General features: G+C 42.9%; 1 protein-coding gene across 2 annotated transcripts in view; it reads right to left on the bottom strand.

Moving 5' to 3' along the window:
* NEDD9 (neural precursor cell expressed, developmentally down-regulated 9) overlaps positions 1-25,120 on the bottom strand; it is a 93,751-nt gene that overhangs the window by 23,431 nt on the left and 45,200 nt on the right. The window contains exon 1 of one of the 2 annotated variants that reach the window (XM_021385692.1): positions 13,993-14,133. The exons of the other annotated variant lie outside the window; for it this stretch is intronic. Within the exon in view, the coding sequence (XP_021241367.1) occupies positions 13,993-14,004 (12 nt within the window). The 5' untranslated portion in view covers positions 14,005-14,133. Of the gene's footprint in view, positions 1-13,992; positions 14,134-25,120 lie in introns of those variants that run through there. 2 annotated transcript variants of the gene reach the window in all.

Raw genomic sequence — 25,120 nt, 5'->3', positions numbered from 1 at the left:
TGGAAAGTAGGCAGGCAGTACATGCTGACATTCCTGGATTCCTCACAAAGGCTGCGAACATCTCATTTCTTGGCTCTGGTGATGTTTCCAAATGTTTTGGCAGGAACTGTTCCATGCCTGCCTGCTTTTTGGTGAAGGCAGTCAGCAGAGACAGTTATAAACTAATTGTAAGCACCTGGAAAAACACAGGGAGCCCTGTATCTGGAGCATTCCAGCTAAAGTATTTGGATGCAGGACTCAAACTGAAATGGTGCTAATCCACTGTAAGATAGGATATGCAGCTGTCTTGAAAGCTTATCTTTCCTCTGTTATAGGGACAGCGGCAAGTACAGTTCAGTGTTTTATCTATCATATTTATCCTCCCTCTTGGACACATTAACACTTTTGTTTTCTTCTCCACTTGTTACATATTTTCCTATCATCAAACGCTAGTTTAACAATTCCCCATCATCTCTGTGCTTCATCAAGACAATAGACTTCCATTTGACCTTGCTCAGTTCAATGTTTCTGAAGTGTAGCATTCAACCAGGAGGCTGCACGATGGGGTGATTGGTGGGTGGAGAAGGGGAAGCTCGAGTATCACATAAAAGGTAGATGAATACGTTTTTCTCAAGACATGGTATTGAAACAGGGTGTAAGAGACCAGTTTTTTCTTCTTCGACTGGGAGATCAGTTTTCAAACATATGAGAAATGTTGGCTTTGCCTTTCATCAGCATCATTAGGGAGGTCAGTATAAATTAAGCTCTGGCTTAGACTCCGGCAGGACTGTCGTTCTGAGCTGAGCACTAGGAGCCACAGTTCCCTCTGATTGAAGTCTACTTTGCTCATCAATCAACAATGTAGAGAAATACAAGTGGAGAGAAAGCACAAAGCAATTTTGCCCATGCCTTGGCAGGACTGTAACACTCTTCCTTAGCATGGTTAAAAACAGTCATCTCGCTCTTGCTGGGCTGAATCTGCTGCTCAGCTGAGCTTTTCAGTAAAGAAAAGCTCCTGTCTAGTCTGAATATTCAAGTTAATCTCTTATCTTTCTACATTTCTTTTGAACGTGTCTTTCACACGAGGTATCTACTAATGTGACTGGCTCACCCTGTGTAACAGACCACTTACACAGAGCTTTTGCAGACAATGGTGGATGAAAAATACAGAGGGTCCACAAAATGAGCAGACTAAACTTACGATAAACGCTTATTCTCCTATACTTCGTTGGTTTAGGGTATTTAAAAAGCCCGATTAGCTTCTACAGCACAGCAATTCTCAGAACAAAGAGTGGAATGGTGGTACAATTAGAGCAGATGAAAGTTCCCATGTGAATTTTTTTTTCCAGTTGCTCATTATCTCTGTCCCAGTGACCTTCTGACCACCTGGCATACAGCATGTTAATACTTTCTGGATGTGTTTCAAGAACTTTGCTGCAAATAGCTTCAGATTCTTGTCATCAGTGTTAACTTGGGCACCAGCATGTGAATTATACTAATTGGTTGCCGCTTGTTTCACAGCAATTTTCCCAAAGTCTTTTGAATGGCTCGTGGTCATGCTACCAGCGTCAGGCACTGATGGAGCGGTAGAGTAGGCTAAATATTTCTCTACATAAGCACTGGGACCAAAAACAATACTGTTGCTTGCTTGCCAATTACACAGACAGTGGTCGTGCTAAGCAAACCTCCTGTGTTCTGAGTACTTCCCTGTCCCTCTCTATTCTTCCTTCACACGATTTCTCAATACGAGCTGCAGAAACAGTGTCACAAATGCCCCCATTAGTCAGCACAGTTGACCTTCAGGAAAAAAAAAACCTCACAAAATAGTCACCACAGAAGGTCATCAGGAAAGCTTCTGAAAACCACAAAGCTGTCTTTAACCTGCCGTGGTGATCGAGCTGGTGGTCTCTGCTTTTCTACACACAGAAAGAAGTCCCAATCAAAGACTCTCTTCAACACTTGCAGGCTTTATCTGCCCACTGATCTGACAAGCTTGACTAACTTTGGCATACTGCAGACATCTGATCACATCTCGCAGCATACCGTTTGGCTCAGACACTGGAGAGGGTGTCTTAGTTTCAGCTGGAATTCAGTTGTTTTCTTCAGAGTGTCTGCTATGATGCTACGTTTTTGGTTCTAAGAGGAAAATAATGTTGATAGCACACTGATGTATATAGTTTCTGCTAAGCAGTGTTGTACAGAGCTAAGGCCATTCTCAGCAAAGGGCCGAGGAGCTGGGAGGGAACAGGATTAGGACAGCTGACTTAAACTGCCCAAAGGGATATTCTGTACCATATGACATTATGCAAAAGGAGATCTGAAGGGGGTGGGAACTCATTTTTTCTCTTCTGCTGCTAGGGGAGCTAGCTGAGCATCAGTCGGGGGGTGGTGAGCAATTCCTTGTGCATCACTTGTTAAATACATTCATATATATATACACATATATAGTCATAACTATTATCCTTTTCCTTGTCTCTGTCTTAGTGAATAGTTATAAATATCTGGAATTACCTGGACTTCCCCTCAGAGGCCTGGTTCTATTGTTCAATCAGCTGTACTTCATAAAATGAACTGACAAGCTGTTACAGCCCTCTTCTAGGTAGGTTAAGGATGGAAGTCTCTGTTGCTCTCCCCTGGTCCATCTAACCAAATGCTACGTGCAGTTGTACTCTCTTTGAAAACAGAAAGCACCTGTGGTCTATACACAGCTCCATTCCCCTGAGCCCTGTGTCACAGCAGCACAGCAGCCACGCTTCAGTTAATGACAGCTTTGACTTTCTTTGACTGAAAAGATTCAGTTCAACTTTTGAATCCTCACATCTTGCTAGTAATACTGTGATGTCTGAAAGCCTAAGCCAAGGTCAGGCCCCCACTGCGTTAACATTCCGTACAGACAAAACAGACACACAAATTCAATTTTTAAAGTCTATCTCTAGGTCCATTTGTTGGACCTATAACCAATATGGGCCTAGAGGTCTGTTGACGAGCCTTGGAATGGCTCAATTTATATTCTCTGCACACATTAGATTTTTCTGAGTCCAGGATGCAGTAAAACCTGTCTGAGAGCAGAAGTGCTGCCCTGAAAGCTGTCCGCTGCCCTACTTCAACAACTGTAAGCTGTTTCTCTTCTCAGACACTGAAGGGATGACAGGCCAGATTTAGACGCATAAAGACAGAATGACGTCTATTGTAGAATAGTCAAAGGTGTCTCCTCTCTCCCAAACTTAACAGAAATCAATGGCTAACCAGCCTGCCGCTGAATAAAAACACAGGAAAATACTTTGAAGAATGTGATCTGCTTTGGCAGGCCTTCCCTGCAGCAAAGGGAACTGACAGAATTCTGTTCTTTGTGGTCTGAAGGATGAAAAAGCTGCTTGTTAATGAGGCTGAGTGGCAGAAGAGGGAACAGCTAAGGAGAGCAGTGGAAACATCCACGCTTTCTGTGAGAGTAAACACAGCCAGTGACGTGGGTAACAAGAACGTGTGAGGTGCACGCAGCCGTGGAAGTAAACACGGGAATAATAAATGACACGCTATGAGGTTAAATACAATGGGCTCCTTAAGCCTGAGGGCTGCGGTGCCAAGCTCCTCGCACAGGGTTGCCTCAGCCAGCGCTGCCATCAATGAGCACTCATTCATGGGAAAGGTTCAGCCGACCGTGAGCTCAAAGGAGTTCAGTCACTTCCCTCAGAAGTGCAATCTGAGGACGTTCCATATAGGCTTCTGTGTACTGAATCCTACTCTAGCAGGGTTTTTCTTTTGACTTTTATTGTTTTCTTTCAGTACTGTTCCTTACACGTAGAGTTTATGTGAAAAAAGAACCAGGGAAGTCATCTCTGTTCTTATCTGAAAAGAGGTGGGACCCCTTATTTCTATTTTTGGACAAACTGCTTCTTAAAATCCCAAATGGCATCTCTTCTACATTAAGACAGCTTAGGAAAAGGAAGGAAGGAAGAGAGCAACAAAAGAAGGAAAGCTGGGAGAGACGCCCTGAAGGAGTGGCTATGCACAAACCAGTATCTTTGTCTTGGTTGAATCACTTTGAATTCACCATCACAGAATATTTTCGTACAGATTCTTGCCTCCTTTTGGTTTTCGTTATCCCTTGTTTCTGCTTTAGGTTCCTTTAAAATGAATCACTGCTATTTAAGCATTTATGTACCCTTCTATGGTTGTACTAGGCTTAATGGTAATGATGCGCCCTTGAGAACGAATGCTCTAAACATCCAATGTTCATACTCTGACAGAAACCGCTTGACTACAAGCAGTATTAGTGGAAGGGGGTGAAGTTCATGCTCTATTGCACCTTCTGATAGAAGACCTTCACTGCAAGAGCCACTGGACAGCTTAACATTGGTGCTTTTAAGCTCTCGTCTCCCTTTCTACTTCTTCCTGTCTCTGCCCCTGAAATGAAGAATCTGCTGTGCTGTGTTAGCAAGGAAATAAACTGTTGATGCATGGTAAGTTATACAGATCTAGCTACAGTAAGCAGCTCTTTACAATGGTTATTTATAATACAAGTTGAGGGAGGTCAGAATAAGCCATTCTGCCTTGGAAAATGTCTGTTGCTGATCTCCTCAAATATGGAACAGGGCAACGAGAACAGCATTTACATGGGAAATGGACTGCAAAATGGTCCCTTGCTGGTAGCAGCCCACAGACTGGTAACAGCTGATTGCCAGCAGCAAGCTGGCTGCAAGTACTTACGTTTTATCTTAAGTCAATAGCTACATGGAGGAAGCAGGAAATGCTACCACAACTTGTATGAAACAGCTTGCTGCAGCACCAGGGTGCTGCTGTTACCACAGTTACAGGGAGGCAAGCAGAAGGGCTTTGAGAAGCCCTTAGCATCCAGTTCAGACTGTGGCTCTGAACTTCAAGGACTGAGCTTCCTTGGCCCACAGCAACTGACCAAAGAGGGAGCCTGGTTGCAAATGCTCAGCATCATAATGTTTCACTGACTCGAGCAGGCAAAGGCCACAGTTGCACTTTTTAGGCTCTCTCCTGCTTTTCTCCACCAAAAAAAAAAAAACAAAAAAAAAAAACCAAGCTTTCTTTTAGGGCAGACACTCTTCTGGTTAAGTGTAATTATTTTGGCTAGTAACAAGTCCTGCTGGCTGGAAATTAAGGCAGTTTTCCATGTACAGATTTGGAAGATTGACTTTACAGCTAATGAGAGCGCAAGCAAGGAGGCAACAGCCTGAGCAGAGCCCTAATAAGGACTGTTCTTCCACCCTGCATATGCTTGCGGTCTGGTCCTGTGCATCTCTAGAACAGAGGCTGCCAGTCATGCTGGAGTATGCCAAGCTGTCTGGAAGTTGTGATGTGGAAAATCTTGGGTCTGCAGAGGGGAAAGGCAAGTGTCTTATTTCAGAGCTCCACTGAGCTGTCCCAGCTCCTCTGTCTGGACTGAGAGGACTGAATTGCAGAGTTTCCTCTAGGCTGTTTTTTGTAGTGTGATCAGTTACACAGTAACGCTGGAAAGTGGGAATGTCCCCTCCTTAATGGTTCACACTGGGGTAAACCAAAGAGGGCACGATGCCTGTCATACTCTGGCTATACACAGTCAGTTTATGCAGGCACAGTACTCCATCCAGGAGGGGTGGCAGGCAGCTAGGGCTCAGGCACTTCATGCTCCTGCTCAAGATGCTGATGCAGTCCATCAGTTCTTCCAAGACTGGCATTCAAATGTTAAGTAAACACATGAGAGATCAAGAGCTCTCAGCTCCAAGGACATTCTTGTTTCACCATAGCTATTCCATTTTAAGAAAATAGGAGACATTGGCGTATGCAGGTTTTTGCAGGCAGTCAGTGAAGTACTTTGCAAAACTTCACTTCTCTGGGCAACTTGTTCTAGTGCCTCACCACCCTCTGAATCGAGAGTTTCTTCCTAACATCTAACCTACATTTCCTCACTTTTAGTTGAAAAATATTCCCCCCCTTGTCCTATCACTATCAGACCACGTACAAAGGCAGCCTCCCTCCTGATTATAAGTTCTCCTTGAGTTTCAGAAGGCCACGATGAGGTCTTCCCAGAGCCTTCTCTTCTCTAGGCTGAACAAACCCAGCTTCCTCAATCTTTCTTCACAGGAGATGTTCTCCAACCCTCTGATCACCTCGGTGGACCTCCACTGGATGTACCACAAGTGCCATTTGTGTCATGTAAGACCCTTGTGTTGCGTGGTGAGAATTTAAGGGGAGTTCAGCAGAGGCAGAGACTCCTTCTCACCTTCTGTCTGCACTGGGGCTGAACAGGCCATAGCTGGGCTAGAAAAGGGCCTGCCTGAGGCAATGCACTTTGCTCAGCATCAGGGAACACCCATGAAATTCACACACTCCCTCTGTGTTGTCAGACCACCCGCTCTGTTTTGGAGCTATCATACAAGGCAGATCTGGTTATTGACAGCAAAATTTACAGTGAGGCGGAGCAGTGATCCACTGATCACGTATCCTGATGTTATTCCCCTGCCCTCTTGAGTTTCTGAAATGCTGAAATCCCTTCTTCTTTGCTCTTTCTGGGAATGCAAACCACATCCCCTGACTTCTCACTTTCAAGACCTATTGATATTTTGGGAAATTCCACCACACCTAACTCACAGAGTTTTCTGTATGGTATAACCAGTTTCCTTTCCCCCCACCCAAGGAAGGGTGTGATCTAGCTCCATGACTTTAAAAAGCCTTTTCAAATCTGTCTGAGGGCTGTGTGCCTTCTGTGACATCAACAGGAAAAAAAAAGAAAAGAAGGGAAAAAATAAAGCATGCAAACAATAGCCTCAGTGTAAATATGATCTCACTGTGATTAAACCACAGTACATCAAAATCAAAGAGCATGTGGAAAACCTAACTTCTTTCCCTCGGGCAAGTAATTAAAAACTTAATGAAAGGAGATTGGATGATGAATGTGTAAGAACTGAAGAAGCAAAGCAGAAGGGGAAAAAAAAAAAAGGATAGAAAGAAAGAATCCAAAAACGTGTGTTTTGAGTTCTCAGTTTTACATTTTCTGGCATTGGTGAGCAGTCTTCTCCCAGACAAGTTTTCCTTAAAAGAACCCCTGCTCCCAAGTTTAACCCTTCCATAGACAGTGCTCTGGGGAAACAATCACAGCTCAAGTCTTGAGAAACCATAGCTGTGTAGCAATAAGACTTCGATACTGTTGCAGACTTTTGTCTGATGTCTTTGGCTTTGGAAAGTATGATTTATTGGTTTTAGATCTAAAACTGAATCAGGACATGCTTCCCTCCTAAAATTCTCCACAGAAGGGAAAGCCACCCTTCCCTGTAACTTTACTGTCACCCACCAAGGTAAATAAATACAGAGCAGCTGCAACTTGTGGTGATGCCCTGAGAGTCCAGGTTACCAGCAGCACAGCATGGGGACAGGAAGAGAAAGCTGCCTGCAGCTGGTCATACATTGGCAGGGCAGAACGGCCTGGCTGGCAGATGAGGCACAGGCCCCACCAGGGTCTTCTCCAGGGCACTTGCTAAAAGCCAACAAGTGTCCCAGCACAGCTCAATTTTTGGCAAGCTGATGTTTTCTAGGGAAGAATTCCCCTAGAGAGGCAAGCAGGGAGTGTTTTAGCCAGTTACAGTTACCATGCTTATTCTTAAATTGAAATAAAACTGTGCTCTCAATTGCATGAGAGAATGGTTTATGCAATTTAAGGGCTGCAAATGAGAGGAAGAAGGATAAGCAAGGAGAGAGGGGAAAAAAATGAGTCTACATCAGCTTGTAAACAAGGCCTTTGTTATAATAATAAAAGTTGATTTATTACCCTAAGCATTTTATCTGAATGTAAAGTCCCTAGGACAAGGGCATTTATTAACTTACTATAGCAAACTGCATGCCAAACGGGCAGTGTATGTTTCTAGAAACTTTGCACTTAGCTCTTTGGATTAAAAATAAAATATATCCTTGATGAGAATCACAGAATTTTCATAGTCTATGCTTTCTTCCCATCGCCTTCAAGTAAACCAGACTGGAGGAATTGAGATACAGTCCTAAGATGGCTCAGCATTATTTGAGATTTGTTGTGATCGAATGATTCACATTCTTTTGCCTGCTAAATTTTTCAGCCCTGGTGTGAGTGAGTCCTGTTTAAGAAGGGGCCTCTGATGCACTGACTGCATTTCTGCAGAGTTAAACCCGTTCTTATTAGTTTTCCTTTTCCGGGCAGCATGATCCATTCAGACTGTGAATGTAGCACCTTTATAACAAATATAAAAATAGAAAGGCAGGAATAGACTTCATCCCTACAGAGGAAACAAAAATGTACAGTTTTTGTCGTGCTATGCTCTTGAGTTTCTAGGACTGCACACTATAGCTTTAGCAGTCCTGTTTCTTGTCAAACACAAGCTATGTCCAAATCTGCTGTGGAAAAATGAACTCCTTAAAATTAAGACAGTTTCCACTACTGTAATGTCTAGACCAACAGGCAGAAGAAAAAGGTCACTAGCCAAGAGTAGCCCGTGATAGGCAGCAAGATGCAAGGGCTGTACTCTTTAGTGCTGTAAAGAGACCCAGCTTCTCTGATACTGAGAGCTGCTGCCATTTACAGGCATCAAGGAGTACCTTTAAATACAGCTTTACTTAGCAGTAGTCTGACTTACTAATATTTATGGCATGTATTCAGCAATATTCGTTTGGCAGTACAGTCCCAGAGGACTGTCTGATTAATCCTGCTGCAGACCTACCAGAAAAGCATGCTCTGGCAGTCAGAGTACTGTTGTAACAGATGAATATCCACTGCTTTTGCAGGTATTCAGAGAGCTTGTATTACATAAAGAATCATCTTATAAATGGCTTTCAAATTTATGATTCTAAACGTAATTGAATGTGGGCTCTTAGAAAGATAAATTGTCTCTCCAGAAGTTCAGCTATTTCTCTTCATCCAGGGCAGCCAGAAATAGGAGCAGCCAGAGATGCAGGTTTTCCACCTTTGCTCCTGCAAAGGCAGACACTTGCGCATGCTGCTGTTTGTGCTTGTGTCACTTTAAAAAGGAAATTTAAATCTAGACCTCAGAGAAAGGCACATGCCTAACTCCTATTGATACCAATAGGACATAAGTACTCGTCTGTGATAAGCTAAAGAAATTAAGCAAAACAAAAGTGACTGCCTCTAGCTCAATCTATTGTATGCAGAAGTCCTACCATGCCCCTAACATCTTTTGTGTCTCATTGCTATTACCAAAGAAGCTCCATGCCTCAGTCATGTTTTTCTACTCTTCGCAGGCAGGTAGTTCACTGTTTCCAGATACTAAGGCGCACTGCCTTTCTTCCTGTGCAACAGGCAGCACTGCAGGCCTGCTTCTTTCAAAGCACAAGCTCTATGCATGAAGATACAAATAGGATTCTTGTTGCTTAACTCTCCTGAAGTTGGCCAAAGAAGCCAAACGGGTACGCCCATTCCAGTAGTGGAGCACAGAGGTTGTGTGCGAGTCAGAATTTCCTCATTTCAACTTTTACTCGGGTCACCTGTCACATCTGACCCTACTGCAATGACTCTGGTATTTGTAATGTTGAATTGCCTAGTACCTGTTGCTGTACAACCAAATAAACTTTTCCTGAGACACCACACGTAGGAGGTTCAATGTTCAGTGATAAGATATCAGTACAAGTACAATCTTTTCTAACCCTGACTGTTGCCATGCTAGAGATTATGAGATTCCAAAGGTGATGCTGTACACAGTCTTAGGAATTATGGTCTAACTGTTAACACTGAGGTCATGGTAAAACTTCATGACCTCTCCAAACGCAAGCCTGCATAAGGCAAAGTGGTGGCTGTTGGCTTAGGAGTGCTGCAAAACTTTCCTTCTGCACTTGATTTTTATTTTCCATTGCAGAAGATGTTTCCATGAAGCCTTACTATTAGGCAATTCTCCTTCTCTCTGGCTTGGCAGAGCCCCCTTTGATCAATCTTTAGATGGCATGGCATTGTTTGGAATGATTAATGTTGTGTCAAGGTGTCTCAAGGCAAAGCAATAGTCCATTGTAACTGCATTCTTTTAGTAGGCTCTTAAAAATGCAAGTGAAACCCACAGAAAAGCAAACACCCAATGCCTCTTGTACCATCTAGGGTTGTGTTGATTTGGAACTATCAAAAAATATACGGAAGACTGTTCACATGGCAGTTCTGCTTCCCATCCTGTACTAGGAACTACTGGACAGAGACAAATTGGACAACTAGTTCTTGATGAAACAGACTTACTAATGAGCAGCTGTTAGCATAAAAACACAGAAGTTTAGAAAACATTCTAGAAACCCAGACAGATTGCATGCTGTTGTTAGCTGTAATGCTTTGTCACAGCTGTTCTGCTTCCTCTGAAACAAGTCCTGTAATGTCTCTAAGCCTCAGCATCTCCACCTGTAAAATGGAATTAACAGCATCTTGCTATCCTATAAAGTCCTTGGGACCACAAACAAAATTCTGCCATGAGTTTCTCAAACACACAAAGGTATTGAGCCAAACACCACTCTGAAGTACACAAATACATACTCCACCTCAAACTGGAGACATATAAAGCAGTCTGTAAGTCAGCTGGGGAGTGAAGAGCAGAAATCTGAAAATGACAGCGGTTCTCCAACCATCAGGAAGGAGCCAGTCCTACTGCTACTTCTCACTAGTGCTGCTGATGCTAAATGCCACCAGGCCTGACCCTGCCCGACTTTGGCCATCACCCTCCGTCTATACACAGAGGAGAGGAAAATCATGAAACTTCTGTTATAAAGTCATGCCTATAACAAAGGCAGTTTTCAGTCTGCTGGTTTGTTTCTCTAATATGATTTTTTTCAAGGTTTTAGAGATCCTATTTACTTCTAGGTTTGATTGTCACACTGTAATTGCTGAGATACCAAGCGAAGAAAAAAAAAAAAAAAGGAAAACAAAGAGGACTGGTTAGTAAAGTACAGGCAGTTCTTTTCCCTTTACATGGCCCAGTGCTTAAAGTCTTTCATTGCCAGGGTTACAAGCAGCTTTTCACAGGCATTTCTGGTTGGGAATATAGTATTTCTTCCCAGTGACACTATTTTGTTTGTCTTGGCATGCAAGCATTGTAATCAAGTCTATATATTACAGCACTGTGCCTAAGCACAAATGGCAGGCATTTCAAGCCCTATTTACTTAGGTTTCTTCCTTGCCCAACAAATTATCTAAAAATAGATAATCAAGACCTCATACCTTACATCTACGTCATTCCTTTTGGCTTAAGTGAGGTAAGGAATGCAGTTGTTCTTTTTCTCTCCTCTTTCACCAACTGTTTGGAAATTTCAGTAAACAGATAAATCTCCCTTCCTCCTTTCCCCCTCTTTTTTTTTTTTTTTTGTCTCATTTGTGAACAGTCAGCAAGCCACAAAAGCCTTGTTATGATAATGCCCCTGTCCTTTTGCTCATGTCACACTTGTATTACCAAAGATAGGCCACTGGAATTACTGAGCAGAGGGAACCTCTCTCATCCGTGAACTTTTTTGATCATGGACACCCACGGATATTTCTGTTCCTACATACTGCATTTCAGCCATAATGGCTTCATCCTTGGAATCATGGTGAAGGTTTGGTTCCAGAAAGGGTGGATTCCACGTTCCAAATTCTAGAACCCTGGAATGGCATCCTGTGAGAACTTGATGGGATGCAATTTTGTGGTTCATGGAGGCTGTCACCGAATGAGGAAGAACTGAGGTGTTGCCATAGTACAGCTGCACCCTACAGGAATTAGTTTCTGAAAGTACCTTTCAGTTAAGTAGGACTAAGAAATGCTACCAACCAACCTGTATGTATTTGTTATGCTCAACACTTCCCATCTTCCCATGGCTCAGTTAGAATAACTTTTGTATTCTCTGGTATTTAACTTGAATAGTTGAATAAGCCCTTGGTTTACGCTCACATCTTCACTGAATTTCACACAGTGAGCAGAAGATGGAAGTGCACAGATATCTAAGGTTGAATTCCAAAGTTGCTGAAACCCACAGGAATGTCTCATTGGCTTTCAGGGGACTTAGACTTGAGTATTATCTTAGAACAAAGCTTACAGAGTGGAATGAAGAATAAAAGAACTTTGAGTGAAAGAATAAAGAGAGGGAACGAGTTTTCAAAACACTTCTGAGCAAAAAAAGGAGAGAAGATAGAGACAGTAGCAGAAAAGAACTGTAGACCAAAAATGAGCCTGGGTTAGTCACACTGAAAGTGAAGACAGCAGTACCAGAGAGACGCACTATGGGTCTCCCACACAAGCCAGTTCCTGTTCTGCCCAACTCTTATAGTAAGTATCTCAATCACTTCAGTAAATGCAGCCTTATCTCTTAGACTATCACAATGAAAGTAAAGAATGACAGCTCCCAAAGTAACGCCACCTGGAGAACGCTCAACCCTGCACCTGGAAGCTATGTCACCTCTGAAGAGTTGGCATGTTCCCAGGCAGGACATGAGTATGTTCTGTTTCTTTATTTTCTGTATAGAATAAAAAGCACAAGATTGTTGTTTTCCCATGGAAAAAGAAAGAAAGAAAGAAAATAAGAGAGACTGAACGAGCAGGTATTTTCTTTACGTTACTCCAGGGATAAGAAGTAGATCTAAGGATGTTTGTCCTAGTTAAGTAGCATAAGGAACTGCTTCACATTTCCCAGGGAAAGCAAACACCCTAGTTTGACAAGGTTTTTGAGGCCCAAACTCTTCTTTTATTTAAGGCTCACTCTTTCTTTGCTCTGTCTTGAATTACGTAATCACTTTCTCAAACCAAAATGTTCATTCCCACCAGACAGGGCAAGAGAAGCATTACAGAGCAGGGAGGACTTGCACATTTTTAACCACTACCTTATTAATTCCTATTCCTGCAGTGCTGCTGGGCTGCATAGGAAGCGTGATCCTACAGCATAGGAAGGATCGGTGGTGACATGTCAAGTCAGGAAGTTGCTATAACTAAGTAGGATCGTTATTTTGCCACTGGGACACAAGTGTCACTCAGTCACGGACAGTTGGAAGGCATTTCATGAGGTCTGAACTGACAGCAACACGCTGTCAGTTGCCTGATGCTCTCTGGTAAAGCTTTTCTAAGCAGGTACAGAGTCTGCCTGAAGTGGTCTGAGCGACAGGACAGCAATTTGATCTCAGACTTGAATCAGTTATCAGAGAGAATTTTAATTAAAAAAAAACAAAACACAACAAAAAGCATCAGATCTAGCCCAAAGTTTCTAAAGTCACAGAGTACCTCTGCCTATCTGCATCTTACACCAATTCCCTTTCCTGGCCATTCTTGCCACTGAGCTGACAGCAGCTTTGAACACGACATCCAAGCTTCCCAAGTTTGGGTATGAGAGCTCAGGAAAGTTTGTGCTGAGCTCAGAGATCCGTGGCAGAGCCCTCCTGAGAACGTACGTGTTTGCATCTCATTCTGCACAGCTCTCTAAGCTTTAGTCCAGCCTTACAGAGATGCGAGCTCCCTTACACTCTGCCCAAGCTCAGCCAGAAGACGGACTTGGCTTCCACAGTCCCCGTGTCTATACCGCGTGTGACGCTCCTCCATCACCTCTTCACTGATGCCGGAGTTATTTTTGGCGGAGGAAGGAAGGTTTTTCCTTCGCTCCGTTTTTCCCAATCACACCGGGTTACGCTATGTCTGCGCGGTCATCCAACGCCCCGTGGGCAATGCAGAACCTTGCCCAGACGGCTTCACGTCGTTCTAGGGTGAAACTCTCCACTTCTGTGTCTTCTTTAGTAAAAGATCCAAACCCCGGCTTTTATTTAGCGGTGGAAAGAGGGAGGAGGCTATTTTTTTTCTGTTAGCCTATTTTCTGAAGTAAGGAGTTGTATTATTTTGCCTCCCCGCCCTGCGAACAGACCACGCCGAGAAAAGTTTGGGAAAACGGGATAACCAGCTCACAGGGAGGGAAGCAGCGCTACCTGCCCCGGACACCACGCACACAGCCGCGTTCCCTCTGTCAGCAGGCACTGCTGGAAGCAGAGCCCCTTCCCTCACCACTCGAGCCCCCCCACCCTCTCTCCCCGCACCCGCCGCCGCCTCTCACCTTGTACTTCATGGCTGCGGACCGGCTCAACCTCTCACTACCGCTCAGCGCCGCATCGCCAGCGCCTCTCCCCGCCGAGCCGCCCGCCCCTCCGCCAGGCTACCCCGCTCATTTGCATAGCGCCCTCCCATTGGACGCTCTCGGGACGGGGCGGCCCCGCCCTCTGCTGCTCCCCTCGCTCCGCCCCCAGTCTTTCTCGCGCCGAGGGGCGCGGGCCAGGCGGGGGTTGCCCGCCGTTTGGAAAAGCCCGGGCGCCTCGTGCTCTGGGCGCGAACAAAAGGCGTCTGTCTGTGGCCCCCGAGCCTCTGCCCGTGCTTGGCAGATCTCTGGTCCTTGCGAGACTCAGAGTGCCCTGGAAGTGTGCCCTCCGAGTTGGTCTTTCTTGCCGCTGGAGTCAAAACGTCAAGCGTTCGCTTTGCACAAGAAGAGCCGTGTATTTAAACATTTAATTAGACACCAGAGGCTGGGATGGCCTCTGGTTTCCGTGATCTAGAGATGGCCATTAGGAAGAGTGACCATGGCAAAACGGGGGTTATTTGAGTGGGAATCATTAACTTGGGTATCTTGAGGGCAGGGAAAGTAAATGCGCAGTGATCCTCTGTGCTTTTTAGTTGGACCCCTTAATCAGGCATGATTAATATAGTGCACATAATAGAAATCTTTGTGTGTGGGACATACTCCAGCTTGTTTAGATGAAGAGGAAATAAGTTATCTCCTTTTTGCCCGAGCTGGCTCTTATCCAACATTTCTAGGTCACAGATGGACTCAAGACTATTTCTAGTGGCCTAAGGACAAACAGCAAAGAGAAATCTTGTACTACCGGACCGCAAACATAACTTCATTCCGTAGCACAGTGATATCCTTACTTAAATTCTTACACGACTAATCCCCTAGAGAGGGATCCTATTGCTGAAATGGCTTCAGAGCTTCTAAAGAATGCAATACTTTTATCTGTAATCTCCTCCTCCATTCTCTTGTTCTAGGATAAAATAAGTACTAAACATGTTCACTATTTTTTTTTTTTCCACGGTACTGTTTTCTTGCCTGCACATGCCCTGATAGTCCATCAAATATGTGCTCTGTGACCATGGTCCCTATGCAGTGCCATAGATTTGCTGGCTCCTTGGCCTCATGTTGTTGTTTGCTTTTCTTAGACTTTTGGGCAGCACCCTTCAGAGTGTAGCATCAAAATAAATCTCAGTATTTGCAACAGAATGCAGCTCATTAATTTGCTGTACCTTTCAGACAATTTTTTTAAAGAAAAAGTTATTTCAGTGGTTATGCATGACTAGCTTACTGTTAGGAGAGTGTATATCTCTTTGGAGTGCTTCTGCAAGTATGGAGTTTCACCTCTGAATTTCTTTTTGCATGTTTTTGCCCTTTGTTCTCTAGGGATAACAATTTCTCCTAGGGTATTAGTGTGAAGGGTAGAGAATGCTGTGGCCAAGGTGGCAGCGTGGCGTTGGACTGGCACCCAAATCCTGTTCCCTGAATAAAGCCTGTTTAATCTTTTAATGTGAAAGCCCCCCTTTCTGGCACTGTTATCATGAAGATGAATGCATTAAAGGATGTAAAAGTGCATCAATAAGGACTGGATAAGTATTAGAGACAAAACCAAGAAAGGTAGAATCACTTTTCTGACTTTGTCTATATTTTTATGCAGAGTGCGTCTGTTTTCCAATCATCCCACCAGTACTGATACTTTTCGTGTAATTGGTGTTTTCCCTTTTTTGGAGGGCTTTATAATCACATTACAAAACCTAAGCACGGTTGAGAAGCTGTGCCTCCTGCTTTTGTTTTAGCTTGCACTGCTTTTGGTGTATTTAAAGTGTCCGTGACTGATTTTAATATGAGGTAACAGACGTGTGAATGTAAAATTCTAGCGTGGTTGTTCCCTTGTATTTATTGTTTTGCATGTATTGCTCTCCATAGCTCATGTTAAAAACTTTCAGTTAGATGCCACTGGCATGAAATTTTAGGCATCAAATCCCCAAATTTATTGATGTTGATAGCTATACATTATAATCGTAATTAGTATTTTACAGGGAGGAAAAAAGATTGCCATCTCACACCGCCTTCTCAGTAAAGCCCCACTACTCATTCGACTCATGCATCCTCCCTCTCTCACCTCCTCCATTTACAATCATAGCTTTTTGTTGCACTTTGAGTGGGTTTTTAATTTCCCCAAGGGTGAAATACTCCCGCTTAGTGCGACACATGTAGCAGAGCTCACAGTGTGGTGGAGCTCCCTGGTCTATCACGAATATCAGGAATTAGATATACCTTGAAAGAGAGATTTGTAAATATGATCCTCTAACCTTGGCACGTTACTACAGAAAGTGATGATTGTGGAAAGTACACGTCTGTGGTTAGTGCAAGCACTTTGCTTTCTGCGATGACCTTGTTGACGGTGATGCTTTTACTATGTAATATTGTATTTCAGACATAGTTTTGGAAAGTTTTAAATTGGTTGCCTTGGATTATCAGCTGAATTATACAATGGAACATGCTGGTGAGGAAGCCAAGACCTGGCTCTGCTGATGTCTGTGTTGTAGAGGCAACTTGAGCGATGCTGCCAGTATTTATAATGATGGGGCCCTATTGAAGTTCTCAGGAGGGTAATTCATGTAATGTGTCTTTTTGCTTCACAGCCCAGCAATGAATTGAATCACTGCCTCGTATTTTATGCTGCTGCAATTTCAGTGTAGTAGTAAATGGGTTCTGTGACTTTGCCTTGTGCCGGCATCAATGGCCATTGTTTCTTTGCTTTTGCCAAGGGCAAATTAATATTACTCTCTGCTCATTTGGGCAACCCAGTGCTTGTCTCCTCACACACCACCCTGTTGAGCTTATTGCTTGCTTTATTGCTCACAGTGCCACTGTTTGGAGTCCTCTCTGTGCCCTCTGGACTGCCAGCCAAGTGTATTTGAGGTGTCTGGGGGATGGCAGCAGGTGAGATGGCCCTGCAGCCAAAGGGGTGCTTAGCCAAGATCAGTGCTTACCCTACAGCCCTCAGGGCACAACATGAAACAGAGCTGTGGGCCAGGTGGGGAGGGGAACAGCCATTGAAACAAATCAGCCAGCTATCGCCCTGTGACAACTGATAGGAGATGAACATGAGACAGATATCCTGCTCTGAAAGGTTACCGAAACAAAACTCCCTTGTTCCGCTTTCCCCATGACACAACCTAGGAAAAGAGAGGCACATCAGAGTGTCTCCCTCACAGCTGAAAGAGCCTTTTCAGGAAGGGTCTGTGAGTCTGGTGTTTTGGAAGCACCGAGTGATCTTTTTTTTTTCCTACACAAAGCCCCAGCTATCCTTTGGTTAATGTTGTGAAGCATCTGCATCATGTTTTGCTGTGATACTTGGCCAGGGGATTAGATTAAAAGTATTTTAGTTAAAGTATCACTACACTTTATGAACCAAGGAGAGCCTCAATAATCGATCCTTCCACCTATATAATGCTATGTAGAATGGTTTCGCTGGTATGCAATGGACAGAATTTCTTCAGTATAGAAGAAATTCCACCATGGAATTTGCTTGCTTGGACAAATCTGTGAAAAGAAGATGAAATGCTGCTGTTCCCTGAAAAGAATATTAACAAAAAATTCACCACTGATGTGGGCTGGATTCTATGTCTATGTGGACAGAAAGGCCACCTCTCCCACCTTAGTAGGAGATAATGAGAACAAGATTTCATTCTCATCCAAAGAAGGGAATATTTTGCATTTCAATAGATCAAAACAAAATCTGCTCTCTTTTCCTCTGACCAATGAAGGAAATCTTTTCAAGCAAGCAGTTGATGTCATGTAACTGTTGCAGAAGTCTCTCCTGACAGCAGAAGGTTGGACAGTGATCCCTGCTATGATCAGATTTAAATGCAAGGGTCAGATTGTGGAAGAAAAAATGTTAGTAAAACATGTTAATTAAAAAATGTTAACTATCTTTTTAAATGCGACTATACTTTGCCATTCTACTTAAGTTGCCTTTAAACTGCAGCATGAGTTCACTTGCCCTGGTCTACAATTCTGCATTTCCTTTAACATTTATGAACTAATCTTACAGGCATCCCACATCCTTTTTATCATAAAGCACAAAAGCTGTTAACATTCTCAAGAAGGGCATTTTATGTGGTGTTTCTTCAGGAATCGCTCATTTAACTTTGTAAGTCAACCATCAATGCCCTGCTTATTGAACCTCCTTCAGATAAAGAGGATAAATGCAGCTCCCTCTGTCCCCTCTGTTTTGCTTCAAATGCCAGCCAGAAAGAAACACACTGGTGTCCTCCCACCCAAAAGATTTAAAACTGAATCCAGCCTTTGTTAGCCTGAGAAATCATGGAAGGCAATTGCGGTTTAGATGTTCTGGCACTGGGCTATCACTGAGCTACCAGCCTGATCTGGTGAACAAAAAATGCAAAATGTATTCCGATTTAACATAAAGGATGAAAATAAATACCGCTACAATTTCCACTTGCTATTTGAACTGGGCAGTCAGGTTCTCAGGAGGAAATGAACATGGGAAAGGGAAACAGTGGAATCGCTACTAAAACAGCATGAAGGACCCATCTCACTCTGGGGAAAGGAAAGGAGAGAATGTAAAATCAGAACAAAGGACATTCATCTCTGCTCTTAGGCCAAGTACTGACTGCAGATGAGGATGGAGGAAAACAGCCCCTCCAGGCCTCTGCATTACAGCTAACCCAGCAGAGCAGAGCGCATGGGTCAGCCAAAGGGATTCTCATCTTGAGCAGCATGGGCAGGGATTTCTGGAAGATGGCAGGAATTGGAGCCGGGCTGCCACCTGTGCTGTGAGAAGCCAAAAGAAGTGGGAGCCTTGGACACCTCAATAATGTACATGCTTTAAATGTGAGAGGTGGCAGAAGTTGGTGCCAGTATAGGCAGTTTCTGCCCTTCACAGAAGCTGCAGCACTGTGGCACACTGTGTCCCTAGCACTTGCCTGCCTAGGACCTGTTGGTGTTGAGAGGGCAAGAAGAATGTAAGGTATTTAGGGAAGGCTGGAGACAGGAAAAGAATGTCAGGATGCAGCATGCACTGGCCTATTCCTTGCAGAGATACCGTAAAAGGCTTATTCATTTCCCAAACAAACAAAACAGTCTCAACAGTTGTGCTGGTAGAATACGCTCCTTTATTTTCCCTTCTGGCACTGAATGTTTTTAATACATGAGTTAAAATATACAGGCTTGCTTCCAGACGTGTGGCGTGCATGCCATTCAACCTACTGATGCCAAAAGAGGGATTTTTTTGTTTTTCTTAGAAAAGATGAGAAATAGCATAACTACAGAGACTGCAAAAGACTTCTGTTCTCTCTAGTTCACAGTTGCGTCCATGACATATGATAGATATCATACAGGGAGACTGCTCAAGAGGAAGATATGCTTAGGCATCATAGCTAGTTTAAGATGAAAAGAATGCAGATCTGGAACCGGAATTGCCTCAGAGGAGAAATTTCCCCGTAACTTAGGCATGTTAAGCTCTTCATGCAGTTACTTGAAGTCACGGTGTTAGCATCTAAAAACTTAGATCTTTGCCTAGACTTCCTATCTGAACTTTACCCAGTTTGGGCAAAACTCTAGAGCTGAGTATTAAATGTGTAGCGTTTTTCTTTTCTCTTTGTTTTTGTTTTTGTGGGAGTTCTTGGTGAAGGCTGAGCAGCCCACTGCAACACTATTATCGCACAGGCTCTTTTGACTATGTGTGTGCTAGGTCTATAAGAGTGAAGGCCTGACTCAAAAAGCACATACTCTACCCAAGGGAGAGGGTCTCTTTTGTACACTGTCAAATCTCATCTACTAAGGAGCCCTTCATGATGAAAGCTGTATGATCACGGATAATTAAATGGGAAACAGTGGTCCGGAGTAAAAAGATTCACTTTCTTGTGTGAAAAGTACCACAACGAATATCTGATATCTAGGAAGGTAAGATTTGAAGCATCAGTAAGTGTTTTCTCAGCAGATGCCTCCCCACACATATGCAATATGTAGCAATTCCCACCTCCAGAAGCCTTGTCTTGGAGGTATTTTTCTCCTGAATATGTGTGGAGGGAGGTTGTTCAGAAACATGAAGTAACGAAATTGGTGCACACTGAGGTCCTTAAACATGTATTACATAGATTTAAAACCACATGAAATTCTTTAAAATCACATGAGTACTCTTTGCAGAGCATTTTTAGATCGTAGCCCCATCCCAAGCAGCCAGGAGCAAAGAAGGTCCTTTACCTAAACACTCTTTCCTTCTCCCCGATTGGCAAAGTACACACTAGTTCATCTTGGCAAAAACTCAAAACTGCCCCTAAAATGCAGTTCCTTCTGAGCATAAATTGCCCATCAGTTTTACACGTAATCCAAGTAATTGTCCTTTGACTGGACTAGGCAATCGTGTCCATAGCCTGCGGGTTTTTTTGGTCTCTGCATTTAAGAACCTCCTATTGAACATCTCCCATGCTTATTTTAGCATTGGTGATCTGCTGTTGTGTTTTATATTCTCACTTTCTCCCTTTCTTCATCTCTCCCGTTTCAGTGGGAGGAAGGGAATCAAAAGTGAAAATCAAACAAAACGCAAAGTAGGGATTTTTTAACAAATCAGTCCAAATGGGAAGGTCCTGTTTTGCCTTTATCACTAAGCTTAGCTTCCTGTGAAGTCCCAGCCTGGAAATGATTTGAGGGTTGAGGAATTTCAGGGAAATTTGCTTCTTTTGGATGTGTTTGGAGGGAGAATATGCAATAGGAAAGTGAGCATCTTTTCCTTCTTTTGCTTCAGCCAGATTTGTGGAGACTCGTTGATACCCGTAACAGAGAAAAGCACGTGAAATATTTCACACTGAGTTGTGTTTTTCTCTTCTTTGGGCGTTGGTGTTTAAACTCTCGTCTCATCCTCAGTGTAAATTTTAATCTCCACAAAACTGCCAAAAATGGTTATCTTTGCTGCCATCTGTTTATGGTCTGCTCTCCCCAAATCATTCCTTAAAGGAAAATGACTGATTTCCAAACCCCTCCTCCTCGTCTGTTATTTTTAACACACAATTCAGTCCAATGTCATTTAAAGAAAAGATCATTGCCTTACTTTGTGTTGCAGGACTCTCAGGAAACAATACTAGAAGAGGAGGAACGTGGGAACTCTGTTCCTTTTCTTTTCCATTGCTATCGTTCATGAACTCTGAATGCTTCCAGCAATAGGGTAGCCAAAGATGGGGTGAAAAGGACAGAGTGTGTTCCCATTGGCAAAAATTCCTTTGACTTCACTGGGACCAGGATTTGGCTCACACCACACATCACCCCAAGCTTTGGCTTTGTCTTAATTGGCTCCTCTTAACAGATTGTCTCTGCTGAGGGAAGCAGCACTGCAGATAACTGAGCTGTCGCACGTATCCACCGCTGTTATTCTTTTAGTGACTTCAGACTGGGTGCTGACACTGGCAGAGCTGGTAGAAGCACCTGTCTCCGGGCTATGTGAAGAGAAGGCTGCACATATCCCTTTGCCGATCTCTCCTTCAACACCTACGTTCTCTTTTCTGTCTTTACCCTCTGGCTCTGTCTTTTCCCACACATCCCGATTGACTCATGTTTGCTCCTGAAGTCTAATGTGGGCTTGAGTCATGGGGCTGACATGAAGATTTGACTGCCCACCTCCTCAGAGTTCATCCTTGTCTGGAAGTGTGCTCATGGCTTTTATGAAACTACTTTCCAAGAAGAGGCATAGCTCATTTTTTTTTGCCGTGAAGCCCTGAAGAATGTTTGTCTGGAAGCCATTGCTATAAAACCCTTGGGTATGTCAGGGTGTTAGTGAGGCTGTCCTTTTGCTTCAAAGTTTTGAGACAGTGTGTTGGCTCTGCCTCTCTGGTCAGTAAATAGGCACTGTAGAAGGACCTCTCTTTCTTCCAAAAGCAGGGCTTTTGAAAGGGCTCCCAGCTGCTGCAGAATGGTTCCACAGCGGTGTTCCAGAAGCTATTGATCTCATGAAGATCATGGTATGGATGAGTCTTCACAGAAAAAGAAGATTAGGAAGGCTGTGCATACACAATCCCCTCTCCCTGGAACATAAGGAATAGTTGAACATGACTATCTAGTGATGTAAACGTGGGCTTAGAAAAATGAGAGTCAAAGATGTGCTGGGAGAGCAGTTTTCAGGTGTATACAGGTAGACAGGATCAAAAGGTTTTGATGAAAGCTGTTGGATTTATAATTTAATTTTCCTCTTTTCTCAGAGATAGGTCTTCTGGTGCAGAAATCGAAAGTCAAAAAGCAGGAGGAAATGCAAAGATCTCATATGCTGAGTCCTAGTCTCAGCAAATGGGTGAAAGAAAAGTCTGTTGGACCAATCTGTACTTGATGGACTGAGAGCCACCGTTGGGAGGAATGGAGGGAAACATTTACTTGAATTTGTGGGAAAAGGGAAAAAAAAAAAAGCAAGACAAAGAAGATGGGTGGAGGAACAAACTATTATTGATCAACTTAATGAGAGAGAAATAGTCTCTTATTAGGATAGGAACATTAGGGATCCAAAGTACCTCACACCTTGTGAGGATCAGTACAGATTATACCCTTTTCTGCCTTTTGAACAAACTGTTACCCTCTTTACTTTGCTATTTAAAGCATTTCACACTTGGTAAATAACAAAAATACAATTCTTAAAGATCAAATTGTATTCTGGTAGCAGCCAGGATAACTTTATGAAGACAGACAAACTTTTGTTAAATCAAATAAATATATATATCACACTAGAAAGTTATGTAAGATTCTATTTTAAAATCATCTGGTCCTAATTTACTAAATTTACTGCCTCAGAGCTAATGCCAAACTGCTACGTTTGATTTATAGAAATACTTCAGCACATTTTTCCATCAGGCTATTGTAGAATATATTTACTGCCTTTTTACTATTGTGAAAAAAAAATGCAGACTTTTTGAAGAGCGTACTGATAGTTTCTCACAGGAGATATGCAGATAGTAAACAATGCTGTGTGCTTAGGAACATTCCATTCGATTTTCAACTCTTTTTCCATCTTTCTTCTTTGTAATTGAACAAAGTGATCCATCTGGTAAATGGATGTTTGAAAATGTCCATTTTGTGCCAAACCACTTTTCTTAAGCACAGACTGCTTTTTTTTTCTTCAGAAAAACATTTAAACAGCAGCCATACTATGATGCATTACTAACCATTAAAAAAACACATACAAAACCCAGACAGTGGGTTGTGGGGGAGCTGGAGTGGAAGAAAGCCTAACAAATATTCCATTAAAAATCTATCTAAAAATATTTTGTTAAACAACCCTCTTTTTTTATCCCTTTTCTTTCCCTAAATTCTGTCCAAATGGGAAATGACTGCTAGGGATTAAAACCTAAGTCCTGTATTCAACAATTCCGTTGGACATATGCTTAACTTTACGCATATGCTTAGCAGTGCTTTACGCATGTGCTTTCATTTGTATGTGTGCTTCACTGAACTGGATCCTTGATGAGTCTTTGTCTACTTGCACAAGAAAACTGTGGTCCAGGATAGTTGTTTTTTGAAGGTCTTGAGAAGAAGTTGTTACCTTTTTTTTTTTTTCATCCTGTATCCATCTCCCATGGAACTCACCCTAAAGATGCCATGTGTTCTCAAGGGTTTTGGATGGAGCTCCAGTTCAAGCCTTTCTGTATTGTTTTTTCATGTCTGTATACTGAACCCAGAAGTGTCAAAATACCACGAGCAGATGGAATTTTTCTGGTATTTCCACCTTGAGCAGAAGTAGGTAGTATTAGACATCTGTTCTATAGTAACTCAGACTAATTCAGATCTAGTCTAATATTTAACCATACCAATACTAGATACTAGTCATATCCATACCTCTTCTCTAGAAGTCCCCATATATCTAAACTACCTGGAAATTTTATTGCCTGCTTTCATTTTCGTACCTTTCTTTCCTCATCCATCTCTACAACTACTCTCTGTTGAGTCTCAGCTTCGGACTCTGAAGTCTGCAAACCAGCTCCATAGACCTTATTTTCAGCCTGTTTTTGAGTCCATAAAATCTATCCCATTATAAATCCCAAATCTCTGAATAATTCTGAAGATCAAGGGTCTGGTATTTTTTGTGTTGATGAAGCAAAGAGTCAGGATCTGAAAGTCAAATTCAGAAAAGCATCAATGCTTTTGAATTATCTGGTCTTAATGGCAGTACATCCTGATGAGTTGGGTTTGCACAGCTGAGGAATCTGTTTCTTCAGTGAAAGTATGAGGGCATTTGATTAATCCTGATCCTAGCAAAGCTGTCTCGAGTTTGGCTGTGGCTCTGAGAAGACTTCATCAGCTATCCCAGTCTTACAGTGCCGAGGCAAAACTGATGTCTAGTTGATATCCATGTTTGTGTTGCATATTTGTTTGCTTCTGACATCCCAACAATTCAGGGCATTTCACTTTGGTTTTTGGGAAACAGGTTACCAGGCTGTTGTGGTTTTTGTAGTTGCTACAATTGTTGAAGAAGGACTGTCAGAAAATGGGAACTGTGTTTTGCCCACAATGAAAGGCTCCTGCTGTTCATCAACTACAAATCTACAGAACCTTCTCAAATGCTTCTGTGATGTAGATGCTTGAGAGCCACTCATAAAGAAACAAACTGACATGAAAGGGAAGTAGAAAGGTCACAGTTGGGAAAAGAAATGATTCAGCACTCATTTTTGTAGGCTGGCATTTGTGTTTGCAGGTCAAAGTCAGTGTAGAGTTGTAAATGTTCTGTGTTCTGCTCTAGAAAGGAGGCACAAGACAAGCAAAGTGCTAAAGGCTAAATTTAATCTGACACCCCATGAAAATGAGACAATTGTGTGCTAGCTGGTTGAGGTCCAGAGATGTCACCTCCCATTACTATCATTTGTTGAGTGGTTGCCAACATTTGTCTATTTTCACAGCCCCATCAATGCTATAGAAGAGTATTTCTGGGAGTTCTCGGCAGTCTGAGGAAGACTGGAGCTTTGTTTTTCTGGAGCTAATCCTCTTAAACCACTTCCTCTTCCTATTGGAGTGAGGTTTTCTTAATGCCTTTTTGTATGTTTTGTTTTGTTTTAATGACCACTGCTCTTGGGGCTGTTTCCAGGTCTCCCTGAAAGGTCAAATCTGCTTTTCTCTTTGCTTG

The sequence above is a fragment of the Numida meleagris genome, chromosome 2 (genome assembly GCF_002078875.1).
Source record: "Numida meleagris isolate 19003 breed g44 Domestic line chromosome 2, NumMel1.0, whole genome shotgun sequence".
In the NCBI taxonomy this organism is placed as follows: domain Eukaryota; kingdom Metazoa; phylum Chordata; class Aves; order Galliformes; family Numididae; genus Numida; species Numida meleagris.
This window is presented reverse-complemented; position numbering and strand designations above follow the sequence as displayed.